Here is a 21,677-nt window from a genome sequence, read left to right as displayed (position 1 = left end):
CAAGCCCAATATTTTTTCTTGAATTTTAAAAAAGAATAACGGGATCTCGGATATTATATTAGCTAACAAATTTGACCGTCTTTAAAAAATCTCGGAAAGTATCTCAGGCGCCATCAGAACCTTCCCAATCGTCGCGCCATGGCGGCGTCTTCGGTGGAACGATCCGGGATCGCCACAACCCCTTTCCCACGACACGTCGTATCGAAGCGCTTCCCTTCCGATCACTTCCCCAAACCAACTTTGAACTTCGAAATCCGCTCCAGACGCTGTCGTATAGGCCTGGCCCTGGCTTCTCTTCGCTCATCAGACGAAAGCACCAGTAACAGAAATTACGGCGGTGGTCACAGAAACCTGGTTGGAGGCGCTATGGAATTGGAGAGCGCCTTGGAGGACTTCCCTTACGACGTCGAATCAAAAGACATGCACACTCTCCCGAGTACCAATTTCTTCCCGTTGTCATTGTTGTCCATGCTCTGTAATTTGGTGGAAATCGGGTGTCATATTTTTTTATTTCGTTTGTTGCTTGATTCAGGACCTTTGTCTTCGAACCATCTCTCCAATTCGGTCTCTGATGGCTCCCGCCTTCGCGTTGCATATCAGGTAGCTCTATATATATATGAAACAAGCATTCAATTTCAAACTGAAAGGACCCAACTTTTTTTCCCCTTTGAAAGTTAGTTAAGTTGGTTAGTTTGAACAACTGATATTCAAATTTTGACAATTGGGTTTCTTATAAAAAGTAAAACAATTAAAGTTTGATGAACAAAAAATGGATATTGATATTTATGGATGGGTAAAATATCATGATTGCATTATATATAGTATATAGATGTGTATTTTGTGTATGTATATGTTGATAAAATTTACAAAGTGCACCTGTGTAAAAGTAGCTTTATACTTATCAGTTGCTTTTATTTGGTTGGTTTTATTAGAAACCAAGCTTTGGCTGAGCATTCTTCTTATATCGCCCTTGTGCGCCAATTTTACTGTAATTGGAGATGATGAGCTATCTTATCTAAATGTGTATGAAAATTGTTATTTAGTAACTTTTTATTTTGTTATCTAGATAGGATGGCAATAAGGCCGTCGTATGCCACTAAAGCTTAAGGTAAAATTTTATAAGACGGCCAGCAATGCTTTATAGAACGGAATCTTGGGTGGTGAAGCATCAACACGTACATAAAATGAGTGTAGCGGAGATGAGTATGCTTCGTTGGATGTGAGGGCACACGAGAAATGATAGGATTAGGAATGAGGATATTCGAGGTAAAGTAGGAGTAGTCGAGATTGAAGGAAAGATGAGAGAAAATTGTTAAGGTGGTCTGGTTAAAAGATGCCATTGCAAGACAGAAGTTCAAGGCCAAAGGGGTAGAGGAAGACCTAGGAAGACTTTGAAAGAGACTCTAAGAAAAGACTTGTAGTACTTGGATCTAATGGAAGATGTGGCACAAAACCGAGCGCAATGGCATTCTTGGATTCATACAGCCGACCCCACTTGGTGGGATAAGGCTTTGTTATTGTTGTTGTTGTATCTAGATAGGAAAAGTTAGATTGGTAGCGGTGTCCAATTTGAGCTAAAACTTGCTTCTCGTTTATTGGCAAATATGGACGGCTGAAGTCTCACCTATTGTGCCTATTAACTATCTAGAATCTAGATTTGATCTAAATAGCTGAGAAATATATCCTTACTTAAGGCTTTTGTTAAATCTGATCTGAGTGGTTGATTTAGATGAGGGTCATCATCTGGGCTGCACTTGAGAATCTTCAATTCAGGTTCTCAGTAGATCGTTTTTTAGTGTATATATGTGTAAATAATTTGGATAATGCTAATTTTTGGCTTTGGTAATATGAGTCTGGAATTGGTATGAGAATGAAAGTAATTCAATTGTTTTGAGATTGTTGAATGTTGAAATTTTAGGGGGTTCGTGGAGCATACAGTGAATTAGCTGCGGAGAAAGCGTATCCAAATTGCGAAGCAGTGCCTTGTGAACAATTCGATACCGCTTTTGAGGTGCATACCTCAATTTTCTTCATCACCATTGTTTTTCTTATTGCTGGATTAAACTGTGAATCAGCAGTATTACATTCTTTTTATGTTTGCAATATTTGTTAATGAATAAGACAGACTTGGATTATGGAAATAAAATGATCACAAGGCTCTCACTTACATATTATTAAGAGAAATTACATTTATAAAATCTTATGGATGTGATCCTTGTTATGCATTTTTTTTCGTTAACCTGAAGCCATTGGACCTTGCTAAGTCGAGCTACAGGCAAAATGGTTTTCTTTAGGGGCATGATTTTGTGAGAAGTAATTGAATAACATGATTTTAAAAAGTTGGAATCAAGTTGATTACCAAACAGGGCCTAGTAATCGCTCTGTATTTTCAGCCTGGACTCTTCAATCTTTTGCTTCGTAATTTCTTTTCAATTAAACTCAATGCAGGCTGCTGAACGTTGGCTTGTGGACAGAGCAGTCTTACCAATTGAGAATTCATTAGGTGGAAGCATCCATAGAAACTATGACCTTTTACTCAGGCACAGGTTGCATATAGTAGGGGAAGTGAAACTTGCAGTTCGCCATTGCTTACTGGCTAACCATGGTGTTGAAATTGAAGACCTGGAAAGGGTTCTTAGTCATCCACAGGTGTATAAAACATTCCATCTAGATTCTCTGGCCATCTAGTATATTATCATGGTTCTCCCCCATAACTAGTCATATTTCAGGCTCTTGATCAGTGTGAGAACACGTTAATGAAGCTGGGATTGGTCAGAGAAGCTGTGGATGATACTGCTGGTGCAGCAAAGGTAAGCCCTTGATCAGATAGTTGGATAGCTGATTCTCTACTCCAGTAAGTCCTGACGCCAAGTATACCTCATGCGTCATGATATGCCTGTAGGATTTGCTTTTGTTACCAACTCCCTGAAGAATGCGGACTTACATATATAAGCTATAGAATAGAACATCACATTTTATATTCTAAACTAGAACAGTATATTTAGTGAAGTGAAACGAAGTGATTTGGCCAGAAGCTGCTACCACAGTTTTTCATTTTTTTCTTCGCTGAAACTATAATTTGTGGCATCTTTTATGTGGAGCCACTTTCATAACTTTCGGCTGAGAGGGGCCTTCTGGTCCAATACGGTTGGCGTCGGTTGCATGATTTGACGCTATAGATCAAACTACAATCATCTTAATCAAATTTTAGATTAACTATGCTGGCTTTTATATTGATCTGGTTGATGGTGCATTCTATAAATTGTAGCATGTTGCTCTCCACAAACTGAAAGATACAGGAGCTGTTGCCAGCTCAGCTGCTGCAGGCATATATGGTCTGCAAATACTTGCGCATGATATTCAGGTTTGTCTCAAAGAACATCTGGTGTTTTCCTGAATTAGACTTCACTCTAGTGGTAACTTATTTGAAATTTACAGGATGATTCTGACAATGTTACTCGGTTTCTCATGCTTGCTAGAGAACCAATTATTCCTGGCACAGATAGGCCATTCAAGGTTAAGCCCTTTTAAGATTAACAAGTTTTGGCTGTTGAATTGTTGAATTCATTGGTAATCCAGTTCACGGTGGCCAGACCACCTTTTTGTGAACTGACTTTTTTATTTTGTTGATCGCATGGTTATGGAATTTTAGACAAGTATAGTCTTCTCACTAGAGGAAGGCCCTGGGGTCCTTTTCAAAGCTCTGGCTGTTTTCGCTTTGCGTCAAATCAATCTTACAAAGGTAGTTCTTGGGGTTTTTCTTTTCCCTGTGTCTTTTGTGTAGTTTCTTTTGCAAGTGTGTTGCACCTAATGATTGCTTAATTTGTTTTGTTAACCAGATTGAAAGCCGTCCTTTGCGGATGCAGCCCCTGCGAGCGTCTGATGATAGTAACGGTGGATCTCCAAAGTAAATACAGTAACCATCTCAACTAAATTATACTTCCATGTTAATGAAACACACGCTCACACACTCTACGGCATGAATATGATTGACAGGCGTTAATTCCCTCCCCCAATTTGATTTTGGCGCCAATTCATAACTGTTTGATCTACTTAAGAGTTGTCTAGTTTAACCTTTTCTATATTTTCCTGATCACGTCCCATATTTTCGTACAGGTACTTTGACTATCTTTTTTATGTGGATTTTGAAGCATCAATGGCTGATCAGAATGCACAAAATGCCCTTCGGCATCTCAAGGTTTTCGTTGTTTTTCTTTTTCTTTTCTTATGTTTAGGGGGGTTTTAGCTTTTAGTTGAACAATTTCGTTAACCTACGAAGGAAATAAATCTTAACCAATATACATTTTCTTGGCAGGAGTTTGCAACATTCTTGCGGGTGCTAGGGAGTTACCCGATGGATACAAGCATGACATGACCGACTGACCTACAAATGTGTAAGAAACTAGTGAATCTATCATACATATTATACACAAGTTTGAATTCCATCAAGCTTTAGTAGCACCACAAAGTCACAATAAAAACAAAACCGGAACTGCCTACATACCTCTAATCATTGGCTTTACCCCATGAAACTTGTTCACGAGCTCAAGCTGAGGGAAACTTCGCAGGGAACTGGCTACTAGATGGTTTGATCTTCACTATTCTTTTTCATACCGATCATTTGAAGGCGGCACCTACTATTATAAGAAACATCCATTTCATTGTTTTCGTCAGTGCAGTAGTACAATACTATTAAGTTGAAAACTTGTCATGTTCAATATAATTGATCATATGCATCAATGTTTTGAAAATGTTATTGTAACTGCTAAAATATACGTTGTCGTAAAAGGTTCGTGTAGTTTTTGGAAACGGTAAGAAGTTCCATATAATTTTCTTAAAACCTCAACGCAGTTTGATGTAATTTCCCTACAAATATTTATGTCATTCGTGTGGAACGCACCTCAATGTCATTTTCTTCTCATTTCGTTATAGTGAATATCAACCGCATGACGTTTACACCAATTGAAGTGCAAGGGCGAATGCTCTTAACCGATTGAGCTACATGTCACTTGCAATTGCTAGATGTATTCTGCTGAAATCTGTTTGCAAATTTGGGAAAGTAAGTTAATTAAAGCGAAAAAACCAGGATTGCATTATGTTCCAGTACAATCGAATAAATATGCATTCCTTGTGAAAAAACAATTTAGGATTCATTTTATCTGTGAAACGTGCCGAGGCATTGATCACGTTAACATGATAATTAGAAAATGAATTTCCTTTTCACTTGTAAATGAGAGCAGAAATTCGATTCTCGCTAAGGCAAATTTGAACCTTATTATTATTAGCCCATTGTAAAGTTTAACCTACATCTTCTTGTTAGTGCAGATAATAGCGTTTGTTCAAAAAAGGGAAAAAAAATTATCTATTAAACTAAATAACTTATTGCCTTTATAAAGACTAACTCAGAAAACAGAACACAATTTAGTAACTTAATTTATTATTTCCCTATTAAATAATAAACTGTTCTTATTGAACCCATTTCATATGATGGGACTTGCTGGGATAAACTTTGTCTTTACCAAACATCCCACAGCATAAAGAATTCGATGATCACCAGGACCAGTACAAAGCAGATGAGGAGGAGGAGGAGGAGGAGGATGTTGGGGTTCAATTTCACAACCAATGGCCGGAAGAAGTGGGCATGTTCGAAGATTTCCACAAACATCCCACAGCGAAAAAAAGATAAGGAAGATTTCTACAAACATCTTGTAGCAAGCAGAATGATCTATGGTTCTATATGTGTCAAGAACCCGAGACAGTGAAAGCTAAACTTTGTTTTTACCTAAAACAAAATGGTAAACTTTGTCTGTGGATAAGATTACGCTCTCCCCTTCGACTCTCACTTTGTAGGCAAACTTCACTTCACGAGCATGAGACCTCTGATCAGCTCCAGGATCTCGTTTCGCATTGCAGCAACAACAGATGGAGTGACCTGCTCGCGCACATCATGGAACCACAAATTCCGTTCACCTGTGTCTTTATTTCCGTACCAGCTGCATATAACCCTTGCAATAGCCAACACATACAAGCCACAATCATAACCGTTTACTTGTTGCGGTGAATCACTACACTCTTGATAAGTGGGCTTGGTTGCTGAACTGGAGACACTCATGAAGTCAACAACCGCATCATACAGTTTTTTAGCGTGCCTTCTATTCATCCCTCCATTGCTATCATGATGAACAAAGACGTTAGAATCTCTCTCAAATGCAAGTAGGCTCCAGTGAGACCCACCTCCAGCTTCACTCACATCCTCATTGTCATTGACTGGAAAGATTACCAGTTTTTTATCCGGCAAATTAAGAGGTACCAGGAACTCGTGGAGGCCTTGACCAACTGCATTCATCATCCAGAATGCAATTGAAGGTGGAATGAGTAATATCTCCTCAGAGCATGATGACAGATAACTGAAATAAAACTCGATGAGTCGATCATTGAGAAAATACGGGCCACTGAGGATATCCAAGTCTGATCGTCTGAGTACAACATCATTGTAGCTAAGAATCTTTTCATCAGGATTGGGTTTTCCCATTTGGTAGATATCGATTGTGTATTCCTGATCAACCAATCACCAGAAACCAAATTCGGCGATACATAGAAAGCAACGATTCAGTACTTGCGAAACATAGTATCAAATAACGAAAGCAATCCTCAGAAATAGAAGTAATAATAATGGGATAGTAAGACCACGAACACCCTGTGCCAAGTCTAACCTCATAAAAACCGTCCTTGGCAACAAAATACTAAATCTTGAAACACTAAAACTTAATCAAAACAAGGACATACTCACAAACACTTATATTTTCCCAAATTCAACTTCCCGCACAAACTGCATTCAACCCACAACCAAAAGATCCAATGCACCAATCCATTGTTCTTTGCATACGAATGGTAGCAAACATACCAACATATCCTTTGTTACTAAAAAGAAAATCGACGGATTTCCTCAGTGACAAATGAAGGCACAACATTCCCAAATAGTAGCCTGCCCTAAATTGGATCAGGCCAATTTCTTTGTTACCAAGTAAACAAACACCATCGCCTTTCCCGGATTTTGCTACTAATTTCGGGCATCAGATGCTCCTTTTACACTGCTATTCTCTATTCACAAAAAACAACTCAGCAGAAAAGAAACAATGAAACCCAGGATTCGCAATTCGTAAGTCAACTCATATAAACAAAATCAAATTCCAGTATTAACATACAGTTCTTTCGATTCTCAGGATCCGAAAAAAAGGTTGAAAACTAGGAGCATAACATAGCCTAAACCCTACTTACTTGTCTATAGCATTTCACCAAGTAAAATCAACAAAAAGCCCACAACCCCATGAGACCAACTTCACCCAAAACAAATCCCATTGACTCACGGTCGTCACTAAAACCCTTTTTACTACAAACCCAAACCTAACCTAGAGAAATTACCCACATCACAAACAGCTTGGGGTAAACAAATTATCAATCAATTTCAAGCAAAACCAAAAACACAATCCAATTTTCATATTTTCTTCAATTTCTCGAATTCTTTAAACATTTTTTGAGATCATAAGTGTAACAATTCAGGGATTGGTGGTGCCACCATTGATGCGAGCGAAGAAGTCGAAAAGAACGAGAGGAGGAGAGAAGGGAGAAACTTACAGAGTGATTTGAAGAGATAAACGGTCGTGATTGAGAAGAAGAAGCTCTCGCGCGCTCGAATCTTCGTACGGACACAAGGAAAGCGACTCCGATCGATCTGGTAGACGAGCTAGGCAGTGCCACGCCGAGGCCTGCGAATTTGAAAATATAAGCAATTTTATAGTCACTATTTAATTTTATGATAATTATAACTAAAATTTAATATAAAAATACTAATATACCCCTACCATCACCTGCCATTTTTTGTTTAGTTTGTGTTGAAGTAGAGAGAGTACTGGAATTTACCCGATTAATTTTTCACGTCTTATTGTGTTATGCGGTCCGGTCCAGTCCGGTCTGAGTCGGTTGTAGGTCCACATTTTTATCGCACACAATGGAACGGTTGGTTCGTTTTAATGGTAATGTTTGGGATAAATTATATTTTCATACCTCAGGTTTAGGATCTGTTTCAATTCATTACAACATCTTTAAAACATTTCACTTTCATACCTTAACTACTAGTTTATTTCAAAATAATACATCCGTTACATTTTCTATCCATTGATCCGTTAATGCTGACGTAGCTGCCACATATATGTCACGCGGCTGCCAAATGTCTGCCATGTGGCAAATAAAATAATTTTTTTTTAAAAAAACCTGAATTTTCTCAAAATAATAATAATAATAATAATGGAAACCCACAATCCCTTTCGCCCCCTACAGCGACCCACATCTGCAAGAACAAGAACAAGAACAAGAAGAAGAAGAAGAGGGAGGAAGAAAGAAAGAAAAAAACCCCAAAATCCCACCCAAGCCACCCCTCCCAAAAATCTCCCATCACCCACCCCATAAATCCCACCCAAGGTTACATGGATCTACCACAAAACTAGTCCAAAAATCATCTCAAACTCAAAGTATTTTCAAAACTCACCAACACTGAAAATCACTAGATCACGGAGGAGGGTCGCGGGGAGGGAAGGGAGCGGGGTCGAGGTGGGGGGGGGGGTGGGGGATTGAAGGGTTCTGGGCTTGGGTTCTTCTTCTTCCTCCTCTTTTTCTTGCATACGTGGGTCGCTGGGGCGGGGGATAGTTTCAATTTTTTTCTTTCTTTCTTCATCCCTCTTTTTCTTCTTCTTCTTCTTCTTCTTCTTGCAGATTGTCTTCTTCTTCTTCTTACATACGTGGGTCGCTTTTTGGGGGGGGGGGGGGAGGGATAGTTTCAATTTTTTTTTTCTTTCTTCCTCCCTCTTCTTCTTCTTCTTCTTCTTCTTCTTGTAGATTGTGGGTTTCAATTTTTTTTTTTTTAATTTTTAATTTTTTTTTTTGCCACGTGGCAGACATTTGGCAGCCGCGTGGCATAAATGTGGCGCCACGTCAGCATTTAACAGATCAATGGATGAAAAATGTAACGGATGTATTATTTTGAAATAAAATAGTATTTAAGGTATGAAAGTGAAATGTTTTGAAGATGTTATAAGGAATTGAAATAGACCCCAAACCTGAGGTATGAAAATGTAATTTACCCTAATGTTTGGGTTAATGATTTTCAAATTCCAAAGTATGTAGCCAAGAAAAGGATGGTGAGAGGTTAATATAAATGCTTAATTAGATAAATAGTTCATGCAGTTATAGGGTAGTCGAAAGAGAGTTTATGTGGTAAAAAAAATTAGGATTTAAGTTCCTGTGGTGAAACATGTTAGGATTTAAGCGAACATTGAAAATTTTGTCAACTCTTCATTAATTGGTAGTACGCTCACATGTGAGGCAACTTGTAGCCTAACATGTGCGACTCACGTTTTGTTTCATGAAGAAAAACTATAGTTATCCCTCTAATTTCCAAAGATTTTTATGAAGATTAGGGCCTAACCAGAGGGGAGAGAAGAAGTAGGCGAGAGAGCTAGTTCTCTTAGAGTTTAAACTTTTTCACATGGTGCTAGTGGTTTTTGACAAGCTTGAATTATGCTTCTAAGTTCTATCCATGCGTGATTTTCATGTTCTCGTTAGCTCTTTCTATTAGGTTCTTTCCTTCGCCAATTAACACGTCTCCCAACTGGTCGGAACGTACTGAGGAAATGGGGTGGAATTGAAAAATCAACACCGTTGTAACCGAACAAACAAATATCAGAATCAGACAAATAATCTAGAGAGAGCACAACTGTGAGAGATTGAGAGAAAAGAGGGATCAATGATGGATTTCGATGATGGATGACACAATGACCAGACAATGGCTGAGAGTTGGATGAGCGAGTATGTTGCAATGTCGTTGTAGATATAGCGTTATAGGTGGTGTTGCATCTTTTTTTATTTTTTACATTTGTGGGAGGACCTTGAAATTTTGGCTTCGCCAATATGGTTCACATGCTAATAATTAATGAAGAGTTGCCAGAATTTTCAATTTTGGGCTTAAATCCTAACAAAGTTCATCACATTGACTTAATTTCTATTTTTTTTTATCACATAAGCACTTCTAGTGTATTTCTAGAAATAACTTGCATTTTATTAATGATTAATTTAAAAAATGTTTTCATTCAAAATGTTTTCAGTCATTGAAAAACATTATTCAAATGAGCCCTAAGCCGAGTTAGTAGCATTGAAGGTTGTCAACCGCAAGGCGTTGAAGTATGAATAAACTTTTAAATTTAGTACACTTTCAATGCTAATCCTTGATTTCTACTAGCCATTATGAAAGTTCGGGATGGCAGACCAGGACCGCAGTTTAGCCACCGTGGCTCCCACCGCCAACCTTAAAACTCTTTATTTTAAATTGTATTTATTACATAAATAATATAACCAAACTTTTCTACATTATTTTTTAAGGGTGAAATGTCGACTTAATATCTGAATTATCATTTCAATGAAAATTAGGTAATTGAATTAATTTTTGGTAAAATAAGTCCTCAAATTCATAAAAAATTGCTAATATCATTTCTACTACTATATTCAAAGATCTTTTATACAATTTTTATCAACTCAAGTCAATTAACATACTTTAAAGTGTAATATCGTCATTTTCTCGTCTCTAACCCCTTAACATTCATTGTGAATCTAATGTCTAATTTATTCTTTAAAGTTAACTCCATACACTATTTCTTTATGAAAAATTACCAATTTACCCTTCAATGTGTACACATGCAAGTAACGTGACTTAAATTGACAGAAAACTGAATATAATAGCTTCGAATATAATATTAGGGATGTAATTAGCAGATTTTTATAATTCAAGAACTAATTTTTCTGAAAAAATAGTTTAAGGATCTAATTTTCATTCAGGGGATAATTCAGAGACTAAATTATCAGTATACCATTTTCTTTTAATGTACACAAAAGGTAAACGGTTTAACTAAAAAATTTTAGAAAAACTAATAAAAATGATTGAAAAATTTTGAATTTTAATGATAGTAATACAATAAAAATACAAAAATTAAAATTTTAATGTAAAAATATGATTCTTTATTAAAACAAATCTTTCCTTAAATTTCCAACCATATTTTCAAGTCCACGTCGGGGCATTGGAAAGTGATGCGAATTCTCCGATTCTAATGGCAGTTGCCAAGAAAAAAAGCGAAAACCCGCAAATGAAAGCCTCCGAATAACGCACTCCAAAACGCACTCTCTCAGATCACAACCAGAAGAGAGAGAGAGAGAGAGAGAGAGAGAGATTGAGGAGAGAGAGAGGGAAGGGGAATTTCAGATCCAAACGAAGAGTTTCAGATCCAGAGGCAAAAGGAAACGAAAAGCAGAGGACTTTTCTGTTTGGTTGCCGAGAAAATGGAGAAGTTCATCGACAACTTACCAGCCATGGATCTGATGCGCTCCGAGAAGATGACCTTCGTCCAGCTCATCATCCCCGTCGAGTCCGCCCACCGCGCCATTTCTTACCTTGGCGAACTCGGCCTCCTCCAATTCCGAGACGTAAGTTTTCGGAAACTCAGATCCGACTCGCTCTTTCGTGAATTCGGTTTGATTTGGCGTTGTTCAGTGACCGGAAGTTGGGATTTCATTGTTTGCATTAGGATTGATGATAATTTTTGCATCAGCTTGTTCAAATGTGTGTTTTAAGTAGTTGAGTGGATAGCGGGAGTTAGTGATTGATGAACTTAATTTTAGAATTTATGATTTATTTAGTGGAATTCATCTTAAAGTTTTATATTTTCGGGGGGAGAGATTGCGGATTTAGGTTGATCTAAATTGGAACTTACTCACATTGTATTTGATCTCTTTTCGTTCACCTTTTTTTTGGCCGGAAATTCTTTAGATCTCTGTGTGTTGCATAAATTCTCACTGAGGAGGGGTTTCCATGGGGGCCACCTCCTGCATTCCGAGTGGTAAATTCGATAAGAAATGTTTAGTGATATGTTCTAAGTTATAGATTAAGAGACCCTCTCCCTAAAGATAGGAGATTTGATGCCTTACCATCATTGTGCATGACAACTGCGTGTTTTTCTTAATTGGAGTAATTCTCTAGTAAGTATAAGTTCTTGTACTTGTCAATATTGAGTTCGTGTACCAGTTTACTCTACTGACGGTTAAATAATATCGAACTTCGTCTCATTTGAGGGGTTATAATTTTAGCTTTGTATTCCATTTGAGTTGACTATGTCCTTTATGCTTATATCCTATTCTGATTTAGATCACGTTAGCTAACTTCATGTGATTGACAAAAGAAATAAAGTACTTTTGGGTATGAAGGATTGGAACCTTTGCAGCTTTGGCTGAATTGCTTTGGGTTTTTTGGATAGCACCCTCCGTTGGTATAGACTAGTTGGGCTTTGTTTATAACGTGGGATTTCACATATTCCAGTTGCCAAGTTTTATTGATTTTTGGAATTGATTTGTTATGACAAGCCTAGTTTTTCCAAAGGTTTTTTTTGCTGTCATGTAGATGGTTTCCTGCACATCCACATGTATTTGTGGAACTAATTTAAATTATAATATTTTTCCATGTTTTTCTATATTGATCACATAAATAGAGTTACTTGGATTACTATATATTGTGCAAATTAATTTTGTGGATAGTTTTGAACAAGTAGCTATACTCGTTATAGTTCCAAAGGTTACAGGAAAATTGAGGATGAACATGGTCAGTGGTTATTATTTAGAAGTTTGTTATGCTCATAGTTGTAACTAATAAGTGGTTTGAGAGTTTGTTATGTTGTTACCTTTAGAGATCTACTGGGCTTTTGTAGCACCTAACTATTCTAAGACTTCAAATTGCACATTGTCAAAATCTATCTTAGTCATTCCAGGGAACCAATTCTCCATTTTTATGAGTGTGGTGGTATGTCTGGAAATGAAAATGCAAAATTGTGAAACTGAAAGCTTTAAAACATATGCTGTCTGAATTATAAGTAATTTGATATTTTTTTTTCTTGATAAAGCTTCAAACCACGGGTGGTCTAACTGGTAAGTGGCTTGAGAATCTTTCTGATATATCTCTTTGAAGTTAAGCAATGTACCCAGTTTCTGCACTGCTCTATATTTATTTTCTGGTTGCTGCGCATACATATAAGTTCTTCAAAGGAATATGCAATATAGTCCTTTTTTCTAATTTTAGTATCTGCTGATTGTCATATTTCTTTTCCTCTCTTTTTTGGTTTTTGCAGTTAAATGCTGATAAAAGTCCTTTCCAGCGAACATTTGTTAATCAGGTATATACTCGGATTTGATTAGAACTACAATTGCATTGTAATCTGAATATTTAGGACTGCAGCATCTATCTTTCTTGAGTAATGGTGGAAGATTTTGCCAATTTAATATTTCCATGTTTAAATCATTAAATTTCTGATGTTTTAGAGCCTTTATGCTTTCTCTTTTTAGTGTGCAATGTGCATATTCTTAAATCCTGGAAAAGAAAACCTATGGTCCCCTCAACTTTTTGCTCTGTTCCAATCTGTTCTCTAAGAAAAGGATTAGTTCATTTGCCCTGTTTTATGAATTTGTTGCAAAGTGGGCTTTTGTGCAACTTCGTCCAAAATTCTTTAAAAAATGTGCAAGTATAATGCAAGGGATCTAACAGAATCTTGGATGGGGTTGGACGGAAGATCACGTTGCAGAGAATTCATAATATGCAGGGTAATTGACTCAATCTCTTTTTAGGGGATAAAGCGGGGTAGTTTCCAAAGTTGAAGGGGCATAAGTGAAATTCTTACCATATCATTGTAAGTTTACCTTCATTATCCATCATTAAGACTGGATTGTGCATGCCCCCTTTCTTGGTTATTTACCAGAAGTTAGAAAGGTATGGGTGTTACACTAGGAATATTTTTCTATGGTAGTCCTTTTCTCTGCCTAAAATCTGTGCAAATTGCCCCTGTATAGTTGACCTCTATATATTCTCAAAGTGATGAAATTTGGAAGTTGGAATTGAATTTCAGAGAAGCTGGTGATCATAGTTTTACTATTATAATTCTATAGTTGATAGTGATGGATTATCATTAATTTTTGTCCTATATCCTCTTGAGGACTTCTGCAGGTAAAGCGATGTGCAGAAATGTCAAGAAAGCTGCGGTTTTTCAGAGATCAAATTAGTAAAGCTGGTCTACTTTCATCTGTACATCCTGTTTTACAACCAGATATTGACTTAGAGGAATTAGAGGTCTGTTTCTACCTCAGTGCTCTTGCATTTATTGTTAATCTGAAAGTTAAAGTCCGAAATGACACTGACCAATTGAGCCCTTGGTTAGGGAGCATTTGATTATGTAAAACTGATAGTTTGAATTACGTTGCTTGAATCATTTCCAGATACAATTAGCCGAGCATGAGCATGAGCTTATTGAGATGAATTCTAATAGTGATAGACTTCAACATTCATACAATGAACTACTTGAGTTCAAGATGGTATTGCAAAAGGTAACTGGCTTTATCTTCTATCTTCAGTATTCGTGATATATTGCCGGCTTCCCTTTCTTTTTAGTATATTTCATTAGTGTCTCTTGTGCACGTGTTGCATTGATTGAGGCTTGGCCTATGATCGGGTTTTCTCCAACCCCATTTTGTTCATGAATCTCCTATATATTGAATTTATCATTTTTAGAAAAGAATAAATTATAAAACGTTACTCCCTAATTCTAGGTTCAATGCTTTTTCTGTGCCTTCCTGTATGTTGAAGTCACCAATTTTAAAACCGAATCAAATTACAACACCTTACTCTCTAATTCTAATTTCATATACATTTTTTCGGTTCCTTATAAATCTTTATGTGGACAAGTTCAGGCAAGTGGCTTTCTTGTTTCAAGTAATAGCCATGCGGTTTCGGAGGAGAGAGAACTAGATGAGAATATTTACTCAAATGATAACTATGGTGATGAAGTTTCATTACTTGAGCAGGTACTTGTTGATTATGCCTTACTAGCTTTGATGTGCTTTTGGTGCAAAACCTTTTACTATGGTTTCATTTATAATTGATTTTGTATTTTACAGGATATCAGACCTGGCCCATCAGATCAATCTGGTTTGAGATTTGTCAGTGGAATTATTTGTAAATCCAAAGCTCTCAGGTTTGAGAGGATGTTGTTTCGTGCTACAAGGGGCAACATGCTTTTCAACCATGCCCCAGCAGATGAACAGATCATGGATCCTTTATCTACTGAAATGGTTTTTTTTTTTTTTTTTTTTTTCTGCCTCTATAAAAGGATCTATTTTTTATTTATACGTATCTTTCGTGTGCTTTCTCTTAGTTTTTATTATTTGTAGAATGATAATGTCTATGAACTTCTTTAGTAATTCCTTAAAGTTGTGCAGGTTGAGAAAACAGTATTTGTAGTGTTCTTCTCCGGGATGCAGGCAAAAACAAAGATTTTGAAAATTTGTGAGGCCTTTGGTGCGAATTGCTATCCTGTTCCTGAAGATATAACTAAGCAGAGGCAAATAACTAGAGAAGTATGTATTTTGTTAAGAATGTGGGAAATTCTTTTATTTTTAATTTGGAGACAAGTTTCAAGCTGTAAGAGGGAATCTATTTCTTTCGAACATGTTTACAAAACTTTAATATGTTTCGCTGTTCTTTTGCATCTGATGTGTGCTTGATGCATCTTTAGCAACTACACTCCCTTTATTATTTTTTGGGGTGTTATAGCTTATACTTGCAGGCCGTGCTAATTGTAACAAAAGCTCTATTCTGTTTTGCTGAAAGTTCAGGTTTTGGGTTGCAGGTTTCATCACGTCTTGCTGAATTGGAAACAACCTTGGATGCAGGGATTCGTCACAGAAATAAGGCCCTTACATCTGTAGGGTTTCACCTAGCAAAATGGATCAACATGGTAAGAAATTTCTGAAGCTTGTCTCTGGTTAACTGTTATTTCTGACAAAAAATATTGTGCTAATGTATAACTAACGACTGCACTAGTGATTTAGTTTTATCCTGACAACTTTGTCATGTTTTCTACCCTCTCTCCCAGGTAAGAAGGGAGAAAGCTGTATATGATACCTTGAACATGCTAAACTTTGATGTTACAAAAAAATGTCTCGTTGGAGAGGGCTGGTGTCCTATATTTGCAAAACCTAAGGTAACTTGTGTTGCTTTCTGCATCAATTTTTTTTGTTATGAAGTGGGTATAATATATCAAGTCCTATATTTTCAAAAACTGAGGTAACCTGTATGTTTTATGGTTCAACAGATTCAGGAGGCACTGCAACGTGCTACATTTGATAGCAGTTCGCAAGTGGGAGTAATATTTCATGTGATGGATACATTAGATTCACCTCCTACATATTTCAGAACCAACCGCTTTACAAGTGCATTTCAAGAAATTGTTGATGCATACGGGTTAGTTAAAATATGCCGCTCAGACACTTTCTTCTGTTTTTTGAAAGAACATTGTCTTTGTAAACGATGGGTATTCAGGATTAAGAATTACATTCTGTTTGTACACGGTTCACAACTGGTAGGTGTTTATGGTTGACACATTTGGAAGGAAGCCAATGTGCTGGTACAAGTGATTCAGTACACAGAATGGCTATTTTCAGTTGACAGTTAAGAATAGAAATTACCTGCTGTCCAACCTATTAAAGGGTGGAGCTTAGATAGTTAGGGTTTTGTTTAGGTATGGGATGGGAGGGACGGGAAGGTGGTGATTTGCTGCAAGTTATTACTTAACTTTTATTTTACATCTAAACAATCAAATTGTTCTTTGCTCTCATGTATGATGTGAGAACTGAATTTATTAACTTGGTTTGAAAAAATAGCTAAATTCTAGAAGGTGGCGCTTTAAGAACTCATATTAAATCTTTATAATTGATAGCGATCCTAAAAAGTTGTGAGTTGTCCAAGTTATCTATAGTTGTGGTTAAAAAACATAGGTATAAGCGAGGGGATCCATTGTAAATATGATCAGGCAACATTTCCCCTGTTTAGTAGCAGTTATGCTAACATTTTCATGACCTTGTGAAAATTGTAAGTGAATCAATTTTAAAAAATCAGCCCAATTATTGTTTTCTGCTATCACTTCTTGTAAAAAAAAAACCCAATAGTTGTTTAGATGATGAGCAATACTGGAATTATGGTCTAGCAATAGAACTGATCTGTGTCTAATGAATTTGGCAGTGTTGCAAGATATCAAGAAGCCAATCCTGCAGTTTACACTTGTATTACATTTCCATTTCTTTTTGCGGTGATGTTTGGGGACTGGGGTCATGGAATATGCTTATTGGTCGGAGCATTAGTTCTTATAGCTCGTGAAAGTAAACTCAGTGCTCAGGTGCGTCCTTACTACCAGAAAATTGTAATGAATCATATTGATATGGTTATAAATAAATGTTCTTCTAAATGCTTCCAATCATGTACCATTTTCCAGTTCATGACTAGCAGCTGTTACTAAAAGTACATCTTTTGCACTCTCCAGAACCTGTCGAAAGATGTGTTGTAATCCTAGTCACTCTTACTTTTACCCTGAGCTTTTTCACGGCTGCTACTGTTTCTGTGTCAACACAATTCAGCAACATATCATAAAACAGAGCCTGCATTTATTGGGGTCCAAGACAACACTGCAGCCATGGTTTAGTTAGCAACTTAGCACCAATATGATATCTTTACCTAGATTTACATATCCCATGTCTTGGACCATTCTTATAGTGGTACCGATGATAGTGTTAATTAATAAAAGCAGTAACAGCAGTAGAAGTAATAATTTTTTTCATATGGGAGCAAGTAGGATAAGCTTTCATTTCTTATCAGGTGAATTGCTGAAACAATTCCTAGTCCTAATAGCTATTGTTTGAGAGGAATGACCCTAAAAGGACAAGGACTTGATGATAATGCAGTGATCTTTGAACATATGACCTGATGGTTCAATTTCGTCTGAACGAAAATATTCTAGTGTCTCAAATGCAAGCACAAAACATGCATTTAACATGTAAAATAGGAGATTGTATGTATTTCCTAAGTTTATTAACAATAAATTTCGTATTACTTCCTACCAGAAACTTGGGAGCTTTATGGAGATGCTATTTGGTGGGCGATACGTACTACTCTTGATGTCCCTATTTTCAATCTACTGTGGGTTGATTTACAATGAGTTCTTTTCTGTTCCTTTTCACATATTTGGCGGGTCTGCTTACAAATGTAGAGATGCTGCTTGCAGGTAGTCTTTCTATATTAAGTCTTCTACTCTACAATTGCCTTTATGTGTTGTATCTTGTATTAAAGTCACCTTCAGCTGGGTTGTTTAGAACGAGTTTATGTTTCACAGTGTACCACTAATATATTGTTTTAGAGAATTGAGGTTTCTAGAATCCATGTGCTTATACCCCCACTGCCTGTCTGCTCTTGCACTGCTTGTTTTGGCTTAATTACAGATCAATGCTTATAGAATTTTCAATATTTTCCAAATAATCTAAAAATATAAAGATAATAACAAAATTTGTTAATTTAAGTTATGTTTCACCATGGTTTTGGATGGATTGGGGGTTTCATTGCCTCCTCCTCTAGGGGTCATTTCCAGGGTGAAAACGGTCACCCCTTGTTTGATTTATGGGGGTTTTCTCCATCTTGATTGATGGAGTTTGGTTGTGTGTTCTTTTGGAGTATTTGTCTGGTCCATAGTGCACTATTGTTGTGTTCTACAGAATGTCCAACTCGTCAAAGTGCGTCACTGTGGCACCTCCTTTCTTCCCTTCTACAACCCTGCATTTCTGTTAAAATCTGTTACTGACTTTTGATCTACTTAATTATTAACTGTTCTTTGTTGGGCATTTCTGGCGCTCTATTTGGTTGACATATTCTCTGTCACTTTTATTTGTGACTTGAAAACTATCCCCTAGTGTATGATTAATTAATATAAAGACCTTCCTCTGAATAAAACTGACTACTTATCATAAATTTGTCTTCTTTTGAGCAGTGAGGCGTACACTATTGGCTTAATCAAGTACAGAGATCCATACCCATTTGGTGTGGATCCCAGTTGGCGTGGAAGTCGTTCTGAACTCCCTTTTCTGAATTCTCTCAAAATGAAAATGTCAATTTTGTTGGGTGTTGTGCAAATGAACTTAGGAATTCTACTAAGTTACTTCAATGCAAGGTTTTTCAGCAGCTCGCTTGATATAAGGTGTGTCTCTGCTCTTCAAATGTGTTTTTTTTTTTTTTTGTCAGTTTGCCGTTTGTGTTACTTTGAAATGAAGTGCACAGAAGTTTGACTTATTCTGCATCTTGTCGTTAGGTACCAGTTTGTGCCACAGATGATCTTTCTTAACAGTCTTTTTGGATATCTTTCACTTCTTGTTGTCATCAAGTGGTGCACAGGATCTCAGGCAGACCTCTATCATGTAATGATTTACATGTTTTTAAGTCCAACTGATGATCTTGGTGAAAATCAATTGTTCTGGGGCCAAAGACCACTTCAGGCATGCATTCTGCTCCTCTTTTCCTTTACTTCGTATATGCAACTTCTTATGTGGTATTTTATGTTATGGTTAACAAATCTCTGGTTTTGCAGATCATTTTGTTGCTTTTGGCTTTAATTGCCGTTCCATGGATGCTCTTTCCAAAACCTTTTATATTGAGGAAGCTTAATACAGAGGTACTGTGGAGTAACTTGCTTAGGCATCTGTCCTTGAGTTCTAAGATGGCAATGGAATGGAATAAAATTTACTAGTAATTCTCTTTGACGTTTGTGCATTAGTAAATATTTTTAAAATTTGACTACGTAGTGATTAGTATTCTCACTGTTTATGGGGACTCAATTTACTTATGAGAGGTATACTTGTCTTCGACTCGCATAAGTATTTGAGGCAAGACTTAAGGAGCTTGAGAAGATGTGATACTTATGTTTTTCTTATGTTCGTTTTCAGAGGTTTCAAGGTCGTGCGTATGGGATGCTTGGCACCTCAGAGATGGATCTTGAGGTGGAACCTGATTCTGCGAGGCAACATCACGAAGAGTTTAATTTCAGTGAGGTATTTGTACACCAGATGATACACTCCATAGAGTTTGTTCTTGGCGCTGTTTCAAATACGGCATCATATCTACGACTATGGGCTTTGAGGTATACCTATATTTGTTTGTCGTCTTTTTCCGTGGTTTCTTTCATCTATGGGGTCGTTTTCATTTGATATCTGTTATTCCTATTACAGCTTGGCGCACTCAGAATTGTCGACCGTTTTCTACGAGAAAGTTCTCCTCCTTGCCTGGGGGTGAGTTCCAACCCTTTCATTCTTATCATTGCATGCATGTGCATATGAATGCTAGTTCTTCTCCTCAAACCTTTTCCTGCTCTTGGACACACGAAAACTAACCCGGATTGTAGTCTAGATCTACTTACGATATTTTCAAGGGTCACACATTATGGAGCTCCCCCACCCCAAAATCCTCTCCCCGGACCTTAACTACATACTTGCCCTAATCTTACTATTGTATTTTCCTCAGTTTCTTAGCAAGCTTGTAATTTGTCTCACCGTCTTAGAGGCTTGCTAAAGATCATTTCTTTCATCTGGCATAGTAAATATCTTTAATTCTAAATTGGCTTGCCATTCCCCAATGGGACAGAGACTATATTGCATTTGATGCTGCACATATTGGTCAATTTTTGATGTACTTCTGAAAATTTATAACAGGTATGATAGCTTCATTATCCGGTTGATTGGGTTATCAGTTTTTGCCTTTGCAACTGCGTTCATACTACTCATGATGGAGACGCTAAGTGCTTTTCTCCATGCGCTGCGTCTTCATTGGGTGGAGTATCAAAATAAATTCTACCACGGAGATGGCTACAAGTTCAAACCTTTTTCCTTCGCCTCCATAACCGAGGATGAGGATTAGTCCACATTTATACCAGTTTTCTTGTTCTTTGGAAGGAATGGTATATAGCGCAAAGAAATGCAGAGTTCTATCTCCAGCCTGAAATGGAATTTGAGAGAGCGAGCCATATTTCAGGCGGCATAGAGGGGGAAGATGCTCGATTTTGACCTGGAACTGTAAAGTCGTGGCTCATATTCTTTGGTGTAATATTGGTATAAAAGGGTTCCAGATACGAGTCATGGTTAGTTCCCTTCATAGTTGTGTGTACTTCGATTTGTATTCCGTTTATTACGAGGAGGGAAATTAGATTCACAGTTTGTAAAGAGGAGCTGGGGAATCGTCATACCGTGTATCTTTTCCGGTACTTTAGTTTATTTAGCTTACACACATGCACGGTAAGTGCGGATTTTGCTGGGAATTGGTCCTGGATTTTTTACAATTGTGACATTTACAAGTTTATGAAAATCAGAGATTCAAAGGAATTGGTTTTGTAACAGGACTCCAGTTTATTTAACTTGCATGTCGTGTTCGTTAATGGGCCATGCTTGTGTAAGTACGTTAAGAAAATGGATCATGTCATTGTCAACACGATGTGAATAAGAGAAATGATCCAATTAAATCATTTATCTAACAAAAATATTACTTTTACTATCTCTCAATACCAGCATTTGTACTTTCTTTCTAATAAAAATGAGATCGTACGAATATAATAGTTTGTAAATGTAGCATTACGAATGATCCACACTTCCATCACACTTATGCCTCCAGTTAATCGTCATAGACTCGAAGTTGACCACGTGGACTCTTTGGTCATTTCCTCTCAGCAGTCACGTGC

The 21,677-nt window shown here is 37.1% G+C and overlaps 3 protein-coding genes across 6 annotated transcripts; 2 read left to right on the top strand and 1 right to left on the bottom strand.

Annotated features, from left to right (window-relative positions):
• The first annotated feature begins 71 nt into the window (after window positions 1-71).
• On the top strand, window positions 72-4,905 carry LOC103938299 (arogenate dehydratase/prephenate dehydratase 2, chloroplastic). Of its 2 annotated transcripts, none has more exons than XR_007260065.1 (11): window positions 72-436; window positions 533-600; window positions 1,919-2,011; window positions 2,449-2,649; window positions 2,730-2,810; window positions 3,269-3,364; window positions 3,439-3,516; window positions 3,653-3,742; window positions 3,840-3,916; window positions 4,117-4,198; window positions 4,316-4,445. XR_007260065.1 is itself a non-coding variant. In XM_009348306.3 (11 exons), exons 1-11 carry the CDS (start codon window positions 139-141, stop codon window positions 4,373-4,375), a joined length of 1,215 nt encoding a protein of 404 aa, XP_009346581.2. In that variant the 5' UTR covers window positions 76-138; the 3' UTR covers window positions 4,376-4,905. The 2 variants fall into 2 exon arrangements, 1 of the variants encoding a protein (XP_009346581.2); XM_009348306.3 differs by having other exon boundaries at window positions 76-436; window positions 3,840-3,907; window positions 4,316-4,905.
• A 515-nt stretch (window positions 4,906-5,420) lies between these two features.
• On the bottom strand, window positions 5,421-7,795 carry LOC103938300 (NEDD8-specific protease 1). Of its 2 annotated transcripts, none has more exons than XM_009348307.3 (2): window positions 7,636-7,795; window positions 5,421-6,556 (listed from the first exon to the last, which is right to left on the bottom strand). In XM_009348307.3, exon 2 carries the CDS (start codon window positions 6,530-6,532, stop codon window positions 5,858-5,860), a length of 675 nt encoding a protein of 224 aa, XP_009346582.1. In that variant the 5' UTR covers window positions 6,533-6,556; window positions 7,636-7,795; the 3' UTR covers window positions 5,421-5,857. The 2 variants fall into 2 exon arrangements, with proteins under 2 accessions (XP_009346582.1, XP_048444841.1); XM_048588884.1 differs by having other exon boundaries at window positions 5,421-6,571; window positions 7,636-7,783.
• A 3,460-nt stretch (window positions 7,796-11,255) lies between these two features.
• On the top strand, window positions 11,256-20,863 carry LOC103943782 (V-type proton ATPase subunit a1). 2 transcript variants are annotated; one of them, XM_048588882.1, is made up of 18 exons: window positions 11,256-11,526; window positions 13,218-13,262; window positions 14,087-14,209; window positions 14,356-14,463; window positions 14,827-14,940; window positions 15,034-15,207; window positions 15,355-15,492; window positions 15,765-15,872; window positions 16,011-16,118; window positions 16,230-16,378; window positions 17,156-17,309; window positions 18,031-18,191; window positions 18,948-19,154; window positions 19,266-19,449; window positions 19,542-19,625; window positions 19,897-20,090; window positions 20,179-20,238; window positions 20,659-20,863. In XM_048588882.1, exons 1-18 carry the CDS (start codon window positions 11,383-11,385, stop codon window positions 20,861-20,863), a joined length of 2,460 nt encoding a protein of 819 aa, XP_048444839.1. In that variant the 5' UTR covers window positions 11,256-11,382. The 2 variants fall into 2 exon arrangements, with proteins under 2 accessions (XP_048444839.1, XP_048444840.1); XM_048588883.1 differs by lacking the exons at window positions 20,179-20,238; window positions 20,659-20,863 and having other exon boundaries at window positions 19,542-19,699; window positions 19,897-20,038.
• The last annotated feature ends 814 nt before the right edge of the window (window positions 20,864-21,677 follow it).

Source organism: the organism of the source record quoted next, unplaced genomic scaffold (assembly GCF_019419815.1).
Source record: "Pyrus x bretschneideri cultivar Hongxiangsu unplaced genomic scaffold, Pyrus_bretschneideri_v1 Contig29, whole genome shotgun sequence".
Classification (NCBI taxonomy): domain Eukaryota; kingdom Viridiplantae; phylum Streptophyta; class Magnoliopsida; order Rosales; family Rosaceae; genus Pyrus; species Pyrus x bretschneideri.
This window is presented reverse-complemented; position numbering and strand designations above follow the sequence as displayed.

Excerpts from the sequence above, each read along its gene's own strand:
- LOC103938299 (XM_009348306.3), top strand. The coding sequence starts at position 139 with ATGGCGGCGTCTTCGGTGGAACGATCCGGGATCGCCACAACCCCTTTC. Across the intron at positions 437-532 it reads AGACATGCACACTCTCCCGA|GACCTTTGTCTTCGAACCAT; the intron begins GTACCAATTTCT and ends TGCTTGATTCAG. Across the intron at positions 4,199-4,315 it reads ATGCCCTTCGGCATCTCAAG|GAGTTTGCAACATTCTTGCG; the intron begins GTTTTCGTTGTT and ends TTTTCTTGGCAG.
- LOC103938300 (XM_009348307.3), bottom strand. The coding sequence starts at position 6,532 with ATGGGAAAACCCAATCCTGATGAAAAGATTCTTAGCTACAATGATGTT.
- LOC103943782 (XM_048588882.1), top strand. The coding sequence starts at position 11,383 with ATGGAGAAGTTCATCGACAACTTACCAGCCATGGATCTGATGCGCTCC. Across the intron at positions 16,119-16,229 it reads CTATATTTGCAAAACCTAAG|ATTCAGGAGGCACTGCAACG; the intron begins GTAACTTGTGTT and ends ATGGTTCAACAG. Across the intron at positions 19,626-19,896 it reads TGAGGAAGCTTAATACAGAG|AGGTTTCAAGGTCGTGCGTA; the intron begins GTACTGTGGAGT and ends GTTCGTTTTCAG.